Source organism: Gymnoscopelus microlampas, assembly GCF_963454915.1.
Source record: "Gymnoscopelus microlampas genome assembly, chromosome: 5".
Classification (NCBI taxonomy): domain Eukaryota; kingdom Metazoa; phylum Chordata; class Actinopteri; order Myctophiformes; family Myctophidae; genus Gymnoscopelus; species Gymnoscopelus microlampas.
In genome coordinates, this window is record NC_139942.1 from 5,265,992 (window position 1) to 5,285,345 (window position 19,354).

A 19,354-nucleotide genomic window follows, 5' to 3' on the forward strand; every position below is an offset into this window, starting at 1 on the left:
GTGATGTTTGGATAAAATCTGTAGGAGCACTGTCAAAAAAAATGTTTTGCAAAAAGCGGCCTCCTGGTGGCGCTATAACAGGCCCATTTGAAACATTTGGTGCAGAGGTTCTGCTCTGGCATCCAGGGAGTGTGTGCACAGAATTGGCTGTGATCAAGCCAACGGTGGCGGAGATTAGCTGTACACAGAATGACACACGGACGGACACACACACATACACACACGGATGGACGGACAGGGGGTAAAACATACTCTCGCCATGCCTTTCGGCCTGGCGGAGACAATAAATAAATAAATAAAACTGTTATTTATTTATTTTTCAGTTGACACATTTAGAGCTGAACATAATGATGATGTCCCTCAGCGGGTTCGTCATTTTGGCTTCATGCCTTAATGTCTCAGGAGGCAACAGACACCAATGTCGCACTAGTTATTAATATCTAATAATGATCACAGAATAGTAAAGTATGGATGTAATCTAGCCAATTCCAATACAGGACAGCAGATGTAAATTAGTATGTCCATAGGAAGGATTTCTCCTTGGTAATCCATAATCAGATAGTGGCGTTCCAGTGTGCCAGTGTACACATTTTTGTCTCCGCCAGGCCGAAGACATGGTGAGAGAGTATGTTTTACCCTCCGTTCGTCCGTCCGTGTGTGTGTGTGTGTGTGTGTGTGTGTGTGTGTCCGTTTGTGTGTCCGTGTGTGTGTCCTGTCTGTGTGTTACCAGCTAATCTCCGGCACCGTTGGCCCGTTCGCTCCGAAACTGTGCACACACACTCCCTGGATGCCAATTCAGAACCTCTGCCCCAATTTTTTCACATGGCCCTGTTATAGCGCCACCAGGAGGCCGATTTGCACGCAGCTTGCGATTTCTGTGAAATTTCACACACACATTCCCACTAGGCCGAGGAAGAAATGCCACCCTTTTCACATTGGCCTGTTATAGCGCCACCAGCAGGTCTAATTTAGCAAAACACATTTTTGTAACAAAATGCCTCAAATCATGAATGCAGTATGATTGCCATGAAAGACCTAAGAATAAATGGCACACTTTTCACATTGGCCTATTATAGCGCCACCAGGAGGCCAGAATAACGTACCTGACCTGGCGGAGACCTGTGCTCCGAGGAGCCCTTTTTCTAGTTTTTCCTTTTTTTATATCCTAATAATTGGTCCTGTGCCGTTAAACTTTGTTCTTCTCATCTACACAGGAGAGCATTACTTTATTAACGTTCAAGCTGTTCGCCGCCCCTCTTGATGAGAGTAGATATTCCAGGTTTCGCTACCATACAGGAGTGTGCTGATGATGTAGGCTCTGTACACCTGCACCTTTGTATGGACAGTGAGTTTGCAATTGTCCCATACTATTTCAGTGAGCTTCCCAAAAGGCCAGCAGTTATAGCTAAGGCAAGGCAGTTTCATTTGTATAGCACATTTCAAAAACAAGGCAATTCAATTTGCTTTACACAGAATATCAAGCAACGGAAACACAATTATAAAATGACATTAGGATGCATAAAATAAAAGAAGAAACAGTTATACAGTTACACTGCAGAAGAGAAAAGAAAAGAGAAAAAGAAAAATAACTCAATCACAGGAGAGGTATATAGTTCAAGTTTTAAAAGAAAAAAGAGAGACCTGCAGTTTTTTCCAAATGATGCTTCCTAACATTTATTTTTGGTTATAGGGACAGAAAGCAGACCTTTCCCAGATGACCTGAGAGGTCGGATGGTTGATATCGTAGAAGATCAGAGATGTATTTTGGCCCCAAACTATTTAAAGCTTTATAGACCAACAGTAGTATTTTGAAATTAATTATTTGACAATCAGGGAGCCAGTGTAACGCCCGGGATTCAAACCCAGGTCTCCCACGTGGAGGAAAATAACTTAACCACTAAGCCAAAGGGAATTATCTATAGCTTGGGGGAGACATTAGACTTTCAGGCCACCAGGCTGAGGTTGTGAATCACTCTGTTACACCAGTGTGAGGATTTAAGAACTGTGAATGAAAATGTCACACAAAGCAGCTTTAAATAGTTTAAAACAGAAGCCTTGAAACAATAATGCAGTTATAAAAATAATAGCTTAAGTGTACTTTTGCCAATTTGCCGCTTATATAGCTGTTTGACCCATGAAGGAGTGCAATTCTTTGTCATCCATGTGTAGGTCACCAAATCACCAAACCTTTTCCACAATGTTTATTTGTGACAGATAATTAGTGTTTGCATCTCTGACCGGATTACTGCTTTTAGTTTATTTAGGCAGAAAACTAAATCTATCACTAACAAGGTTATCATCATTCTGTGAACATGTGTTAGCACATGTGTTATCATTGGTTACATGTCGCCATTCCGACATGTCGCCTTTCCGACGTTAACGAACCCTATACCTAACCCCTAACCCTAACCGCACGCGGAAGCCACTAGTCAGAGTGGCGAGATGTCGGATTGGAGACATTACCCCGTTATCATTGAATTTCTGCTTCTACATCTTGTTGGGACCGCGACCCATGATGGACTTCTTAGTGTTTCTCTCAGGTTTAAAAATGATTATATAACACTTTGGGCCAAACAGCGACAACAAAAGGCCAAAACTAGATGCTAAAATAGCAAATACCTCCACTACATCTGCATATTTGCCTGGAGAGCTGATATATGCTGGGATGAAGGCTATCCACACTGCACAGAAGATCAACATGCTGAAAGTGATTAACTTGGCTTCATTAAAGTTGTCTGGAAGATTCCTTGCCATGAATGCTAGGACGAAGCTGAGGAGTGCCAGTAAACCAATATAACCTAGTAACACTGCAAAACCAACTGTTGATCCCACATTACACTCATAGACTATCTTATCACTGTTGTATTGTGTGTTTTTATGAGGAGTTGGTGAGGCAGACACAAGCCAGACTGTGCAGATTATTGCCTGGATGGAAGTAAGAGCCAGAACTGTTCCTCTCTGCTGCATAGCACCAAACCACTTCATAATGTCAGCACCCCCAGGCTTGGAGGCCTTGAACACGGCCAACACCACCATAGTCTTTACCAGGATACATGAGACACACAGCACAAAGCTGATCCCAAAAGCTGCATGTCTCAGCTGACATGTCCAGAGCCTGGGACGGCCAATGAACAGAAGTGAGCACATGAAACACAGTATCAGTGAGAGCAAAAGTTGGAAACTGAGTTCTGAGTTGTTGGCGCGTACCATGGGTGTGTCACGATGATAGATGAAGATTCCCAGGACAATGGCACAGATAAGTGTTCCTAGCAATGAGATGGTTGTCAAGGAGATACCCAGGGCCTCATGGTAGGAGAGGAACTCCATGATCTTAGGGACACAGTGGTCACGCTGGGTACTGGACCAGAAGTCCTCTGGACAACTGGTGCACTCTGTAGAGTCTAACAAAGATGGAAAGGTTAAAGGGACAGACAAGTACTTGAAAAATGTGCAATCTACATACAAATTCTGCTCACTTAACTTAATTTTAACCACATTCCCAAAGTATCTGTGAAATAACTTTTCACCTATAAATACAATTTAGAGTAATACACTCTAGGCAGCTTGACTGACTTTATTCCTCGCAAATTTTAAAATCTAATGGGTAAAAACCTACTTCTTGTAGCCTACAGCACATCAGTGGAATGGACAAAGAAAATTAAATTGAGTGTTTCCCTCATTGCCTTAAAAAAGAAAACTCACAAAAATGGCTACAAAACAATACTTAAATAACCAATACAGAAAGGTTTTAGGGTCTTACTAAAAAATACAACTCAAATTACAGCTGTTTCTCCGCAGCCACTAACCAGGAAGCGGATGGAGGAGGAATCTTGAGATCACGTGATCTCCTGGATCTGTGTAACTAGACGATGAAAAAGATCACTTGTGTGATAGAGAACTGCGCCAACTGATGGTAAACACTGAAAACACAGTTTGGACGTCTTCGACATCAATGGTGCTCTGGGCTTTTGAAAAATTGGACGTCTCCGACGTCAATGGTACTGAATTAGTTAACTATAGTTTGGATTTTATCCTCAATTTGTTACATTTCATGTTGTTCGTTTTGTACAGTGTTTTTATGTCCATAGGACCACAATTGAAATAAGCCTTCAGGGTACGGTCACATCTAACCTTTGTGGCCGTCTTTTTGCAATAGTTTTCAAAAGGAACCTAGCGTTTTGTTTGGTTCCTTTTTGACGCTCCGTTCCCATTGAAAACCATTGCAAAAAGACGGCCACATATAGGCAGAATCAAAGTGCTTTTAAAAAAATATATATATCCTCGGTGATGATACAAATGTGACTTTATATCGTGAGGTGCTAATGTGCTATTTTCTGTGCTATCACCAAATAAACTCAATAAATCAATCAACCAACCCGTCTGATTGCTGATCTCTCCCTCAGAGCAAGCAATGCAGTCAAAGCAGCAGACAGGTTCTCCTTTCCTTCTGGCCACACGGGTTCCAGGGGAACAGCTCTCGCTGCACACTGACCGAGGAGGCTACAGAGGAAAGGAACAATGATCAGTTTCAGTCTGAATTACATTCACACCTTGAGCTCAACATTAGTTATTTTAGAAAGCCAAAATGACCTTTTTGGTTTCAAAGTTCCAGAAGATTTTGTCTTCATCGAGGATGAGTTCTTCATATCCGGAGGCTGACTTCTTGACCACACCCACATTGTGAACCTTTGCACTTCTATCAGGAAGCCACACCCAGTTCATGACATCATAGATTGGTAAAGGATCACCATTCTCATCAAATGATACATCATCACCAAATGAAGTGGTGAAGTTGACCTTTTCCAGGTAATAGACAAGCTAGAAATTGTGATGAGAGACATTATGAAGAACTTAAAGGGGATTACCACTCATCGTCAACATTAAACCATATGTCATTTATATAATTAGGGCTGATGTACAGACAAGAGCACGAGAACTGATTTTTTTGGGGGTCATGTGATCAGTGACGACGGCAAGAGCGGTCTGTGGCAGAAAATAATCCTACGACTTGTTAGAGCCCTTTCAGCCAATGCAGTTATATTGTATACAAGTATGTCTTTTGAAAACAAATATATAATCATATGCCATAAAGTTATAAACAGCTATGATTTACTTGCAAAGTGAAGATATGTTGTCCCCGTAATCTGTCTGATCTCCTCAGACTACAATTTACCCCTTAATACTTCACTCTCCCTGTAGCCTACCCCCCACCTTCTGCTATTGCTATGTTATTTAAACAGACGCTAGGTTAATTTTCTACCTGGTAACCAAGAACTTCAATGTACAGAATATTATTGTGGACTACACTATTTTTTTAGTGTGGTTGCCCTAACAGGGATTTATTTCATGTTCTTCTCTCTAGATAAACTTTATTTTGGCGTGCTATTTCTCCCACAGTTTATTTTTCCCACTCTTTTGCCATATGTGCATATTGGTCGGCTTCACCGCTGCAATGTAACTAAGTATATTTACTCAAGTACTATGCAAGTGCTTACGATGCACAGTTTAATTTTGAGGTACTTTTACTTTCCTTTCCATTTTTGTTACTTCTACTCCATTACAATTACAGCATAATAGCTTTAGTTACTTGTTACTTTGCAGATTTTATTATTAATACAAAACCTACAGTAACCACACACAGCCGATCTACAATGTGACACTGTTACGGCCCTATATGGCCATAGTGTGTGTTTAACCCTCTGTCAGTGCTGCAGGATGAATGGAGGTGGGAGTGGCCATGGAGATTGGAGGAGGGGCGGGGAGATTGGGGACACACCTGGCTCCCATTGCCCCAAATCAACCAGCCACTATAAATGCCTGGAAAGATCAGCCCACAAGTCTCTCTTTCACCATTGCAACACCAATGCAGCTAATCCCTTCTTGCTGTAGTTAGCTAGTCTTTAGTAGGTCTGTAGGCTGTGTGCCATACCTTCCAGATTAGTGCGGGAGGTACCTTTACTACTGAGTGTTGGAAGTATAGACAATTCTGAATATAAGCTATTTCTTAATTATATTTCCAAACCCTTTTTCCTGAGTGCCCCTGAACAGGGAAGCTGGTAGGGGTGTGCCGCCATTTTCTTTGTTCCCCCTTTTTCCCCTGTTTCTTTTAGGTAGGGAGTTTAGATTGTACTTTTTGTTTTGGTGTAGTTTAGTTTCTTTTCTTTTCAGGTAGGGAGTATTTTGGCTTTGGCCACCCTGATGTTTATGCCTTCCCTGTCTATTGATCCCCTGTGAATGGTAAGTTAATTAATAAACTGTACTCATTTTTGGTTGAACCTGACTGGTCTGAAATGTGTCACGCCTTTATGATCCTCTAGACCTTATTAGGTCGTAACATATTTGGGGGCTCATCCGGGATCGGCATAGTTGGTTAGTGGTGCGTGCAATGGTGAAATGGCACATTTTGATTTAAAGCATTTTTTAAGCAATCCCACCATAGATAGGCTTAATAAATGCAGGACGGTAGACTTGCATGAAATTGCTGATTATTTTGGGATCCAGAAAACTGGACCTCTTCTTAAGGCCGAGCTAAAAGCCATCGTGTTGGCAGGGCTCGTGGAGAACAAAGTCATGGAGCTGCCGCCTGAACAGGCTCAACCTGAGCCCCCCCAGGTGGAGGGGGGTGGTGTGGGTGGGCCTGAGCCTCCTCAGGTGGAGGGGGGTGGTGTGGGCGCTGCTCAAAGTGGGGTAGAGTCACCCCTGTCCTCGGTGAGTTCCTCGTCGAGGGAATCAAAACTAGACAGTGCACGTTTGAAGGTGCGCTTAACCCGCCTTAAACTTCAGAACGAAGACAAGGCAGATGCTCGCAAAATAGACATGGAGTACAATCTGGCATTGCACCGCATTGAGGCAGAGACGAGTGTGAAGATACGGCAGCTAGAGCTGGATGTGAAACTAAGGGCAGGCACAGGGGTCTCTAAGGTAGAACACACCGAACCCTTGGGGTCCCCTACTGTCCCTCCTGGCACCAAGGTGCTCACCATGGGGAAACCGGAACTCTCAGTGTCCTCTACAACCACGGCATTCAATGTGAGTAAACATGTTGCCCTAGTGCCTCCTTTCCGGGAGAGTGAAGTGGAGTGTTATTTCAATGCCTTTGAAAAAATTGCTGCTGCCTTACATTGGCCGCAAGATGCTTGGCCCATACTGCTGCAATGCAAGCTGACTGGAAAAGCTCAGGAGGCTTGTGCAGCCCTGTCAATGGAAGACAGTCTTCAATAAGGGGTTGTTAAAAGTGCGATACTCAGGACCTACGAGTTGGTGCCTGAAGCGTATAGACAGCGATTCCGTGACCTGAAGAAAACATCGCCTCAGACATTTGTTGAGTTTGCGAGAGAGAAAAGTACACTTTTCGATAGGTGGTGCCTGGCAACTAAAACTGCAGATTTTAATTCCTTACGGGAGCTGATGCTTTTGGAGGAATTCAAGAGTTGTGCGCCAGAGCGCACCACGGTGTACTTAAATGAACAAAAAGTGACCACTCTACGGGAGGCAGCTGTCCTGGCCGATGAGTTTGCATTGACTCACAAAAGTGTGTTTGCAAAGCATGAGGAAGACTCTTCTCTTGAGCAGGAAGGTTCCGAGTCCAAGCAACCTGACAAAACTGCACTGTCAAGCTGAAGCCAGGTAGATTATGCTACCACTGCCACCGGCCTGGTCATGGCATTGCCGACTGTCCTGACCTCCAGTCTAAAGGTCAACTTCCACAAGCCAAGTAAGCTTTTCATTTTGAGCAAGTCATCAGTTGGTGAATACTTTGAGAAGTCATCCATCCCCTTGTTCTGTGTGGACAGTCTGGTGTGACTGCATGAACTTGGTGTTTGTGTGGGGTGGACATGATTTTCTTAAATGACTTGGTGTTATTTGTTTCCAACTGTTTTGTTTTGTATGATGTGTATACTTAAGTGCTCCTGTTTTGTAAAACTAGGAGTTTATTTTTATGGGAGGGGGTGTTACGGCCCTATATGGCCATAGTGTGTGTTTAACCCTCTGTCAGTGCTGCAGGATCAATGGAGGTGGGAGTGTCCATGGAGATTGGAGGAGGGGCGGGGAGATTGGGGACACACCTGGCTCCCATTGCCCCAAATCAACCAGCCACTATAAATGCCTGGAAAGATCAGCCTAGAAGTCTCTCTTTCACCATTGCAACACCAATGCTGCTAATCCCTTCTTGCTGTAGTTAGCTAGTCTTTAGTAGGTCTGTAGGCTGTGTGCCATACCTTCCAGATTAGTGCGGAAGGTACCTTTACTACTGAGTGTATTCTGAATATAAGCTATTTCTTAATTATATTTCCAAACCCTTTTTCCTGAGTGCCCCTGAACAGGGAAGCTGGTAGGGGTGTGCCGCCATTTTCTTTGTTCCCCCTTTTTCCCCTGTTTCTTTTAGGTAGGGAGTTTAGATTGTACTTTTTGTTTTGGTGTAGTTTAGTTTCTTTTCTTTTCAGGTAGGGAGTATTTTGGCTTTGGCCACCCTGATGTTTATGCCTTCCCTGTCTATTGATCCCCTGTGAATGTTAAGTTAATTAATAAACTGTCCACCTTTTGATTGACCCTGACTATGGCTTGAAATATGTTACTCCTTATCTTCTAGACCATATAAGGTCGTAACAGACACGTTATGAGCTTGCAGATCTGTTATTTTCTGAACATTTTAGTACTTTTACTTTGGTACTCAAAGTATATTTTGAAGCTAAAACGTTTGTATATTTCAAGCTCCAAAACGACCACCCCCACACACACACACCCCAAACTCCACCGCCACCCCACCTCCCACACCACATAACGTACCCCTCCCTCTGTCATACTTTAACTATTCGAAATACCCCCCCCCCTCTCTCTCTCTCTCACACACACACACACACACACACACACACACACACACACACACACACACACACACACAAACACCCCCCCCCCCCCCCCCCCCCCCCCACACACACACACACACACACACACACACACAGTGTAAACCATCAGAAATAGCTAATCTACAAGCTCACTGGAGCCAGCAGGGAGCACCCCACACCCATCACTCCTGCCCCCTATATCCCTCCATCCCCTTACTACCATCAGCTATGCAAGCAGGTGTATAACTGATGACAATTAGGAGAATGATAATGGGTGCTCCCGATCTGATCAACCGGAGGCAAGTCTACACCCACACACAACACAAAGACAGAGATACCAAGTCAAACTGAATTTGTACTTTTTATATCTACTATTTTTTGGCTATAAAGCGAGCCCACACTGTTTCTTCAGGAACAATATTTTCTAGTTATTATCATTATAGTATAATGTTTGCATTCTATGTGATTACCTTGCTTATTGTAAGTCACAAGTCGTAAGTGGTCAAGTGTGTGTGTGTGCGTGTGTGTGTGTGTGTGCATACGTGCGTGCATGTGTGTTTCAAGATTGTCAAGTGGGCCTTGATAAGGATAAGGATAATTCCTTTTAACAGGTCGTTCATGAAAGTCCTTGCGGTCTTGTTTCCAATGACAACCTGTGAGCAATTAGGGGTTAAGAGTCTTGCTCAGGGACACATTTCATTTCATCGACACATACGCTGGCCTAGCCTGGAATCAAACCTGGGGCAACCAGGGCCTCTGGCTCCCTAGGCGGGCTCACTAACCACTCAGCTATGATCCCACCCCTGCTTTATATAGGGATGGGTATAGTTAGCGTTTTTATGAGTCCGATTATTTCGGTTCCAAAATGGTAAAACATAAGAGGTAAAATGTTTATTTAACAAAAGCAACTTTATTCTTTTAAGCCTTTGTCAATTTAAGACAGAGAGTAACATCCTCTCCTTTATTCCAACAGTTGATCCATTTGTAGAAAATACAGTGAGATGCATGTTGTTGGTTTTTTTTATCCTTAAAAAAAAAAATCTGTATTTACCCAGGGCAATAGTGTTGTACTTCTTAATACTGACAATGACAAAAACAAATATAAAAGCCTGTCTGAGCAGCATTGGGGCCAAATATCTACTGTAAACTGAATTCACTGCAAAACAGCAAATAGCAAGTTGACTGGCAAGCCCCAGTGCAGTGTGTCTGAGACATGGGCATATTGGTTGGAGGAATACCAAAACGCTCGCTCGAAAACTCAAGTCGCCCCGGGTGTGTGTGTGTGTGTGTGTGTGTGTGTGTGTGTGTGTGTGTGTGTGTGTGTGTGTGTGTGTGTGTGTGTGTGTGTGTGTGTGTGTGTATCCAAGTTGCTACTCCAAACACTGATACACATTTACTGCCAGGCAATTGTATTACTGTACATCACCATAAGAACATTCGTTATTTAATTTAATTTAATTGTCTCCGCCAGGCCGAAAGGCATGGCGAGAGAGTATGTTTTACCCCCTGTCCGTCCGTCCGTGTGTGTCCCCGTCTGTGAACAGCTAATCTCCCGCACTTGGCGTTGGCTTGATCGCAGCGAAACTGTGCACACACACTCCCTGGATGCCAATTCAGAACCTCTGCCCCAATTTTTTCACATGGGCCTGTTATAGCGCCACCAGGAGCGCCACCATTTGTGCAAAACTTATTTTTTGACAGTACTCCTACAGATTTTATCCAAACATCACGCAAATCGGTACACAGTATCTCTATAGTCATGTGATCAACACGGATCTGATTTTCCATATTCCATCCTGATTGGCTAAGGTTGGCTTCCAAAGTTTGCAGGATTGGTCCGTTTGGAACTAAATGCCTCAAATCATGAACGCAGCTTGCGATTTCCGTGAACTTTCACACGCACATTCCCACTAGACCGAGGAAGAAATGCCACTTGAACATTTTCAAATCAGCCTCATGGTGGCGCTATAAAAGGCCAATTTGCGTTTTTAACTATAACAGCACCGATCTGCGTGAAACTTTGCACGCATACTCCCTAGAGGCCAAGGAAAAACATCTGCCCTGCATTTTTCACATTAGCCTTTTATAGTGCCACAAGGAGGCCGACTTATGTAAAACATTTTTTTTAGATTAAGCCTTCACATTTTATCCAAATTTCACGCAAATCGGTACACATGATCTCTATAGTCATGTGATCAAGATGGATCTGTTTGATTTTTCATATTCCATCCTGATTGGCTAACATTGACATCTAAAGTTTGCAGGAGTATCTCGTTTTGAACAAAATGCCGCAAATCATGAGCGCAGCGTACGATTGCGGTGGAACTTTGCACACACATTTGCGTTGAAGAACAAACGCCACCCTTTTAACATTGCCCTATTATAGCGCCACAAGGAGGCTGATGTTTCTTTTTTATATTATTCCTACAAATTTCGTCCAAACATCATGCAAATCAGTACACACTATCTCTATAGTCAAGTGATCAAGATGATTAACATTCCATCCTGATTGGCGAATTCCGAACATTGCTGGCCCACAATAACCTAATTTTGTTTCGATCAATTTCAGATACAGAACAGTATCCACAGTACAATCCAGCGGCGGACGGACTGGCCATTTGGCGTACCGGGCAAATGCCCGGTGGGCCGCTGGGCCAGTGGGCCACTGGGCCAAAAAAAAAAAAAAAAAAAAAAAAAAAAAAAATGGTTTTTTTTTTTTTTTTTTTTTTTTAATATATTTTTAAAAATGTTTTAGGGTTATTACGGTCATATCCGAGTCGCGCGGCCCAATTATTAGTTCCGTTAATGTTTGGGCTGGGATGCTTTCCAGCAGGCGCCTCAGTGCGGCCGCAGAGTTCATGTGCAGGGCTGGGCTGGCTCAGTGAAACGCCCCCCCCCCCCCCCCCCGTTGACAAAATGGGGGGGGTGGGGCCGGTCCGGACCAAAATGCCAGGGCTGAATTTTGGTCCCAGTCCGGCCCTGAATCGTTATTCATAATACATTTATAATGCATTTTTCATCCTACTGTGTCCATTTTTCATGTGTTTTACCAATGTCATATATACATTCACTATTAGGCTAAAATTGAGTCAAACTAGAAACATTTACAGGTAAACTGTGAATTCATGTCATACCTGCCATAGCTGTATTGTCTGCAAACTGGCACAGCTGTGTCCAATGAAAGGCCCTCTTCCTGGCACACATTGCAACATGTCATGGAGGGCATGGGCCAGAGCATACACAGCCTTATACACATTATACTCTGGTCTGAGGTCAGACACATCCAACAGTGAAGTTTCTGCTGTTCCTAGGTCCTCTTGTCCAGTACACACCCCTCCACCATTATCCACCCACTCTGTAGGAAGGGGTGCAAACTTACACTGAAATGTGTGCTCCCAAAACTGCCTCACCTGAAGAAACACAATTAAGACTTAAACATAAATAAACCAGTTTAATATGAAATGAACCAAAATACTCACAATGCTATTTTCATGTCTGTTGTCAGGCTCATTGTCCGGGTGTATTTTCAACAAGAAGTCCTTGAGACCTGGTATCTCTCCATGACGGATGGCAATACCCAGGGTGCCTCTCAGGTACGGCATGAAGTTAGGAGTCTGGAGTATGGCCGATGATGTCCACGCCTCACTGGCCATCCATTGCAGACCTGTTACATTCTGCTTTACCACCTATTGTGTTGAACAAAATTTAGTACATATCATTTCGGTTCGGCAGAAACCTTGTACTGTATGTCCAAAACCGAACCTGTGTTCAAATGGATCCAGTGAATTGGTTATAGCAGTACGATGTTTGATTTTATTTGTTGTTATAATCTGTTGGCTTATTGTATACAGAAGCACTGAGACCAAAAGGTAAATAAGAACATGTGTAAAATAAGCACACAATTGCTGAGCATTTAAATTGATGAATCTAGAGAGTGATTAAATTACATTGCATGAAAAATATCCTTTAAAGAATGAATGAATGATCGTTTTTTTAATTCTGAAAGAATGTGTACACTTCAATATAGCTACCGCAATTCCATAAGCCTTATAACAAGTAAGACGCGCAAACGCTGGAAGCGAACGCAGCTCGAAATATGTTGCAGGTGTGTGCATTTTAATCAGAGCATTGTCTACATTCCTGCGTTCTTCATGGCCACACTGTGTGTGTGTGTGTGTGTGTGTGTGTGTGTGTGTGTGTGTGTGTGTGTGTGTGTTTGTGTGTGTGTGTGTGTGTGTGTGTGTGTGTGTGTGTGTGTGTGTGAGTGTGTGAAACCCTGCTCGGCCCTCTGGCGCACTCTGGAGGCTGCACACAGGCAGTGCACACACACAGACAGACAGACACACACACACACACACACACACACACAAGCCGAGCAGGATTTCATAGTAAGCTCCACTTATGAATGCATCATAAATAAAATAAAAAAACCTCCTCCAGGAGTTTAGCCAAACGGCTATCAAATACAAATGCAATGACCACACGAGCTGTGGATTTCTTCATCACAGAGACAATCCTCTGAAGTTCATCTGGGTCAGAGTCCATGGGCACAACCTCCGCATACGCTAGACAAGCCAAACCAGACTGGGCCAGCTCAGACTGGAAGGATCTGGCAGCATTGTGTCCATAGTCATTATCAATCAACAGCATTCCTACCCAGGTCCACCTGAACCACCTCATAATCTGGAGCATAGCTCGCACCTGGTTGGATATAATGGAGGGATACGTGCTTAGGCTACATTATTCACATAGTGAATTAGTGAATCTCCTACACAGATTCCACAATAGAAAAGGTATAATCATTCTCTTTTGATGCTGTCAATAAAGATCTTCAGCACCAGCAGTAACAATATACAATACCGTAATAAACTCAATAGAGGGAGGTATTTGTTAAGGGTGTGGAACATGTACTACTACAGTGATTCTCAAAGTGTCATTGAGGGCGTTCTAGGTTGTTCCCCAGCAAATTCAGTTAATAGCATTAAAATCAGTTTAACCACTTTATCCCTATATACATTAGTTGTTTAAAAAGAGCCAAAATACAAGCTGTGAGCTTGTAGATCTTTAATTTAACATTTGTTTTATCTGTGAACATTTTGAAATATTGTGGAAACATATGACATGACATGAAAAAAGTATATGAGAACCACTGTACTACTATATACCAACAGATATAGTCTATATACATTTACCTGGAAGGCGTCACTTGGGATTGTTCTAAAGAAGGATGGGAACTGGTTATGGTCACTCAGACAGGCGCAGGTGGCAAAGTAACTGACCTACAAAAGTTACAACACATCTGTTCTCTAATATATTAAATAATTAACAACTGTCCACTGCAAACAGATAATAAGATTATGAGAATACAACAATAATCTCAGTGTTATAATCAGCCCCCCCCCCCTCTCTCTCTGCTTCAACTTTCTGAAAAGCTGCTTCACGCTCCATTCAAAATCGGCCATTCACATGCTCTAGCTAAAAGTCATATAGAGCACCGAAATGTCCTAACCGAATAAATTAGGCATAACATATGTCATGGTAAAAGGGGGTTCAAATAAGAAACTTACCTGGGGCACTCTGTATAAACCTAACATTCTAGCAATAGCAATAGAACTTGTTGAGGAATCAGTACCCACAATTCCTAGCACTGGAGGGGAGCCAACACATCTCTCATCCAATTGAAAATGATCCTCTCTCCCAGTGACCAATGACAATGTTGTACGGAATGCAACTCCAAGCGACATACAAGTATCATAGATACTATATCCCAGAGCCACATTGGGTAGTAGGCTGGTGTTTCTGTTGATCTCATTAATGGCAAAAGCCATGGTCTGTGCACACCTGAAGCCATCAAGGTGAAATCTAACACAAACATCCACTGTAACCATACATGTTTATCTTGGTAGAAAGATACAACATCAACTAATCCTATGGTACTATCAAAACAAGTTACCTATTGTCTTTCTATTGTTTTTGTGATACTCACCCATAGCAAATGGGATCGTGTTGCTTGGAGGTGAAAGACAACTCAGAATAGACAGAGTATTGGTGGATATGAAGCAAGCCACCCAGAATAAAGTCTCCAGCCTTATAAACTCTGTTCAGATTAAACTGTTCCTGTAACTCACAAGAAGAGGAAGGTGAAGAAGACAAAGCAGAGAATGAAGAGAACAATATCAAGGTTAAGTACATGTAGGAAAGCAGGTGTGTGTTGAGTGAAACCCTCATGACTGTCCTCCTCTGTCTAACACCCCCCTCCCCTTTCTGAATCCATTGTCCAGTTGCTACATTTTATACACAGTGCTATGCCATCCCCTGTGCCACCTTTTGCCACTACGTAATTGTTCACACCACGCATCTATACTATGCCATCCCCTGTAACACCATTACGTAATCTTTCACAGCACCTATTTGGCAGAGGCAGTAGAGGCAGGGCTTAATGTACATCAGCAAGCCTTTCTTATCAAAATAATGTTGTGTGTGTTCCAGGCCTGGAATTTCGTCATTTTAGGGGCAAGGTCACTTGGCCTTTGGTGTTGTAAATATTCTTAGGGCACAAAGGTCAAATGCCAAGGCAATCAAATAAAACAATGATATTTAAGTTTTTTGAACTTGAAGGTTAAGATTGATTTAATGTTGATATAGTAGAAGAATTGTATAACTATCTGTGAAATAAAACCCATTTATTTCACAAAATAATGTATTGGCAAATTACCATTCACAACAAGTGAATGCAATTAACTTCAATGAGGAGCTATGCATCAAAAACGGGCTCAAACTGTCACATAGCTGCTGAAATAAACTTTCCATTTGGATCATTGTTGACAAACTAACAGAACATTTTTATTTCTTGTCCATCAGAGCGGTGAGGTCATTCTACTTTTATATGATATTGATAGCCTAAACTTTAATTTGTTTGCAGTTTTTCTCTCGCTCTCTGTCAAAAGCAGCACTTGTTCCGCAGCATTTTAAACTGGAATACAGGCTGCGTTCATTTATCTCCCATTTGGCCCGGTGATGCTTTTGTGTCGAATTACACTGTGTTGCGGGATTCCAACGGCTTATATGTCTCAAAATCAAACCTACCACTGGTCATGTTGTACCTACAGTATGCGCAGTTCAACCAAAGGCACTGTGTCTAAAAAAACAGCATATTGACAGGAAAATCACGCAGAGGAAAAAATGTGAAATCAGCTGCTGGCACAGCTGGGGCGCCACGGTCACTGTGGCCGCGAGAGCACATCATTTTTCGAGCGGCACACGGCGAAAGAGAGGGGCAACGTGGCCGCCGTGAAATTCCTGTCCTGGTATGTTCATTCATTTATCAATTACACTATGTCACCCTGTGCGTGTGCGTGGCCTTGATGTTTTTTTAATCCCTTACGACAGATTTGGTGATGCTGGTGCAGGGGTGTGTACTGGACAAGGGGACCTAGGAACAGCACAAACTACACTGTTGGATTTATTTTCATGACTTGCTTAGGACACAGTGGTAGGCTACAATGTTTCTATCTGTTCGTGCATCTGACACATTTTAGCCCTGGAATACACTCTTTTGCCCACCTGTTGGTGGTATTGTACTGGACCATTTAATGAGGCTATGTACAGGACGTGACAGGCCCCTGTCATGTGGTGATGAGTCACATCACAGTCAGGCCCAAATTGGGCCCCTCATCCACAACCACTCCAACACCCCAGCCACCCCAACTAGACATTACGACTTACCTGTCTGTCAGCGGGCAGGGGCATCAATTGGCTTTGGCAAGATACGGCAGCTGCCATACCTTGGTCCCTGATCAATATTAGAGAACCACTTGTTTTACCAGTTAAATCCACAATTGATTGTGGGTTTAACATTGCAAATTACAACATGATGAGTCATCATGTTGTAATTTGCAATGTTAAACCCACAATCAATCCTCCATTTCAAGGCAACACAGAAAGGGGGGAACTTTTTTCTTATTTCCACACAACTTCTTTATGCTATATTAATGACATAGTTAAATATTGAAAATGGGTGGATTTCCCCTTTAAGTCCCTAAGAGCCAAGCCACTGCCTGAGATCCTCCAGCAGGGCCCTATGGTTCCAAAGTCTTGCTGATACTCACCTAACCCCTGCTCATTATGTTAGGGTTAGCATGGGGTGGGATGGCTCAGGGTAGAGGACAGAGTGCTGTAACTTGCAATGGGCCAGGTCTTCAAGATACTGAAGGGACCAGTGCCCATGTACCTGTCTGACCACGGGCACAACACCAGAGGGAGCTCCACTGATTCGGCACAAACATATGGATGAATTAATTCTACTATTATGCCACCAACATGTGGAATGCCCTACCAACAGCCATCAAAAAGTGTGACTCCCTAGTCCCTACCCTCCTTCAAAACTGCCATAGAAGAGCAGAGAAGAAATTACCACCCAATGCGTTTCTGTAAATATACTTTCACTGCTCCTAGTATTGATGATCTCTTGTATAGTATTGTACCGGTATGTGTTTATATGTCTTGATGAATTGAATACACAGGATCATAATGGAAACAAGCCCTCATCAGGGCTTTAAAAAAAAATCCTTTTAGCATTATTGTATTGTATTGTAACTGTACCTCTGCACCTTTTGCAAACAGTTAATAAAGTATTCAATCAATCAATCAATCAATCAATCAATCAATCAATCAATCAATCAATCAATCAATCAATCAATCGCCTTGACACTAAGGGCTTTTGTGTGCTGTTCCCTCGGCTGTGGAACTTCCTCTTTTAAATATCTTAAAACTCACTTCTATGACACAGCTTTTTCTAATTGATTAATTGTTATGTTATTTTATATTGACCATGGATTCATGCACTGTTGTTACTATAAGGCACCTGCTGTTTGAATAAAGTTATTATTATACCAACCACCAGTTTAACCCTACCCTAACCACCTGATGTACCTTAACGACTGCCTATTACACCCTAGCAACCACGGTTTTACTCTTGCAACCGCCTGTTTTATCATAGCAACCACATACAAGAGACTTCGCGAGCTGCAGGCACACTTTTTAGTTCATTGTTATTGTCTCCGCCAAAGGCATCGCTGAGGGTATGTTTTGCACCATCCGTCCGTCCGTCCGTCCATCCATCGCCCCCTCCGTCTGTGGACAGCTAATCTCCAGCACCGTTGACATGATTGCAGCGAAACTGTGCACTCACACTCCCTGGATGCCAGAACAGAACCTCTGCCCCAATTTTTTCACATGGGCCTGTTATAGCTCCACCAGGAGGCCGTTTTTTGCAAAACAATTTTTTGGACTTTCAGATTTCTCATATTCCATCCTGATTGGCTAAGAATGGCTTCCAAAGTTTGCATGAGTGCTCCGTTTTGAACAACATTTGTCAAAACATTAAAAATCTAATGAATAAATAAATGTCCTTTTTAAGTGTTCCCTAAATTAAATCAAATAGTATCTGCCTATTTGCTGTGTGGACTTGCCTTGTGTTTGCCTTGTATTGTACCTCTTCTTTTTAACTACTAATTGCATGTTTTTATACATGATTTTGATATATTTCTTCATGTCTATCTAACTTATATTTAGTTTGTGGTAGCAAAACAATACAGTCACTGTCATCCCCCCCTAGAGGAACAGGTTGTTAGTGAGCTCCAGCACCTGGAAAATGACCAGTGAGTCTCTAAACACTTCATTCAACTAGAGAATTATGTAATCTCTCTCAGCTTGCGTTGCTAAAACTGGGTGGAAACAATTCAAAAAATGAAACTGCATTGCAGAACCAATCCAAAGGTTTCAGGGCGGTCCTTATTGAGGCGATGATATGATTGGTTTGTAAAGCAGTGGGCGTAGCTATGTGTTGTCGCTGGTGTTCTTGCTACTACCTTGCATTCAGAAGTGTCCAGTGTATCGGTAGGCGGACATCTCTGATCGTCTGGTAACAGCACACTATACCCAGGTGGATACAAATTAAACGTCAGCTGAACAAGCAAAGGCTGGTGTTTCCCAGTGATGACATCTGGCCCAGGGGTGATGAAATAGTGGATCAACAGGTGCACTGTTGGAAAATAATTAATTTTCAGATCCAATGAGACCATTTTAGTCACTGGAGATTGTTTCAAAACATGCTAACACTAATTAACAAAGACACGAGTTTCCATGTTTACTACTGTAGCTAGGTCTATTGTGCAGGCCAGGGTCATACAGAATGAGATGAGCAACAGTACATGGAAATTGTTGTTAATACAAAATACCCCTATTGTAGTTATGTCTAAATGGATTAAAGACATCAGTCGCCCAGAAGCGGCACATCAGCTTAAGGTTACAAAGTTACAGGTAATGATTGAGACAATAAAAAGTACTGTTTATTTGTGATATAGAAAATCAAACATCAAACTAAGGGTTGGGGAGCTTTTTCCCGTTGACATTATGTCCACAATAGGAGTCTGGACTTCCCCTCCCTGTGTCCCCGGCCAACACTGTCTCACTCCCCAAAAGGCATATTGTGACTTCTTGACCAAACA

At 42.6% G+C, this 19,354-nt stretch overlaps 1 protein-coding gene across 1 annotated transcript; it reads right to left on the reverse strand.

Moving 5' to 3' along the window:
• Positions 1-2,487: 2,487 nt before the first annotated feature.
• On the reverse strand, positions 2,488-14,440 carry LOC311044851 (extracellular calcium-sensing receptor-like; the record flags this gene model as incomplete). Its single annotated transcript, XM_084056666.1, has 8 exons — positions 2,488-3,401; positions 4,377-4,500; positions 4,591-4,818; positions 11,981-12,256; positions 12,326-12,532; positions 13,326-13,547; positions 14,039-14,125; positions 14,414-14,440. The coding sequence occupies 8 exons, from the start codon at positions 14,438-14,440 to the stop codon at positions 2,488-2,490; spliced, it is 2,085 nt and encodes a 694-aa protein (XP_083912792.1).
• Positions 14,441-19,354: the final 4,914 nt, after the last annotated feature.